Below are 763 nucleotides of genomic sequence, written 5' to 3' on the forward strand. Positions count from 1 at the left end.
AGGAATGTGCAGATCTGTCCTTGCAGAGGAGGGAGAGCTCGTACCTGAATAAAACTTGGCCTTAAAGGTGCCACTGGACTGTTTTGGACTGGGGGACCGGAGGGGGGGGCTCTGCAGCTTACCTGGCGGCTTCCTGCTCTGAGGGCTGCTGGGAGCAGGGGGTGGGGCTTGTTGCATGTGCTCGCCCCCTGGGCTCTTTACTGCCGGAGCTCCGCTCCTGTGCGCTCCCGCAGGAAATGACCCCTGCTCGCAACAGTCCTTTGAGTTCAGACCTGAGGTTTCCCCAAGCCGATACTGAGCAGGGGTTTGGACACGGGTATCCTTGGTCCTGCCCAATTGAGGATCCTATGGTCCGGGCAAGACCTGTCAGTAAGAGAAACATCAGGGTTTTTTTTCCTGGTTTCACAAACTTCCTGCTTCCTTCCCACAGGAAGATGCAAACGCCGGGATATCAACGGCGATGGAGTCGTCAACATGACTGAGAAGGAGGTGAGGAACAGGAGGCCGACACCAGATTCTCACAACTAACGTCGCTCTCACTGTCTCTCGGTGTAGAGTCAGCTTATTGTGGCGGTTAAGAGCGGTGGACTCTAATCTGGGAGAACCGGGTTTGATTCCCCACTCCGCCACATGCAGCTGCTGGTGTGACCTTGAGCCAGTCACAAGTTCTGTCAGAGCTGTTCTCTCAAGGGCGGTCCTCGGGAGAGCTCTCTCAGCCCCACCTCCCTCACAGGTTGTGTCTGTTGTGGGGAGGGGGAGGGAA

The 763-nt window shown here is 56.7% G+C and overlaps 1 protein-coding gene across 1 annotated transcript in view; it reads left to right on the top strand.

The window, feature by feature from the left end:
• LOC107113668 (calpain-12-like) overlaps window positions 1-489 on the top strand; it is a gene marked incomplete at its 3' end in the record, with an annotated part of 40,159 nt that extends 39,670 nt beyond the window's left edge. The window contains exon 16 of the mRNA XM_015415018.1: window positions 431-489. Within this exon, the coding sequence (XP_015270504.1) occupies window positions 431-489 (59 nt within the window). The remainder of the gene's footprint in view (window positions 1-430) is intronic.
• Between the last annotated feature and the right edge of the window lie 274 nt (window positions 490-763).

The sequence above is a fragment of the Gekko japonicus genome, unplaced genomic scaffold (genome assembly GCF_001447785.1).
Source record: "Gekko japonicus isolate JY-2015 unplaced genomic scaffold, Gekko_japonicus_V1.1 scaffold5599, whole genome shotgun sequence".
Taxonomy (NCBI): domain Eukaryota; kingdom Metazoa; phylum Chordata; class Lepidosauria; order Squamata; family Gekkonidae; genus Gekko; species Gekko japonicus.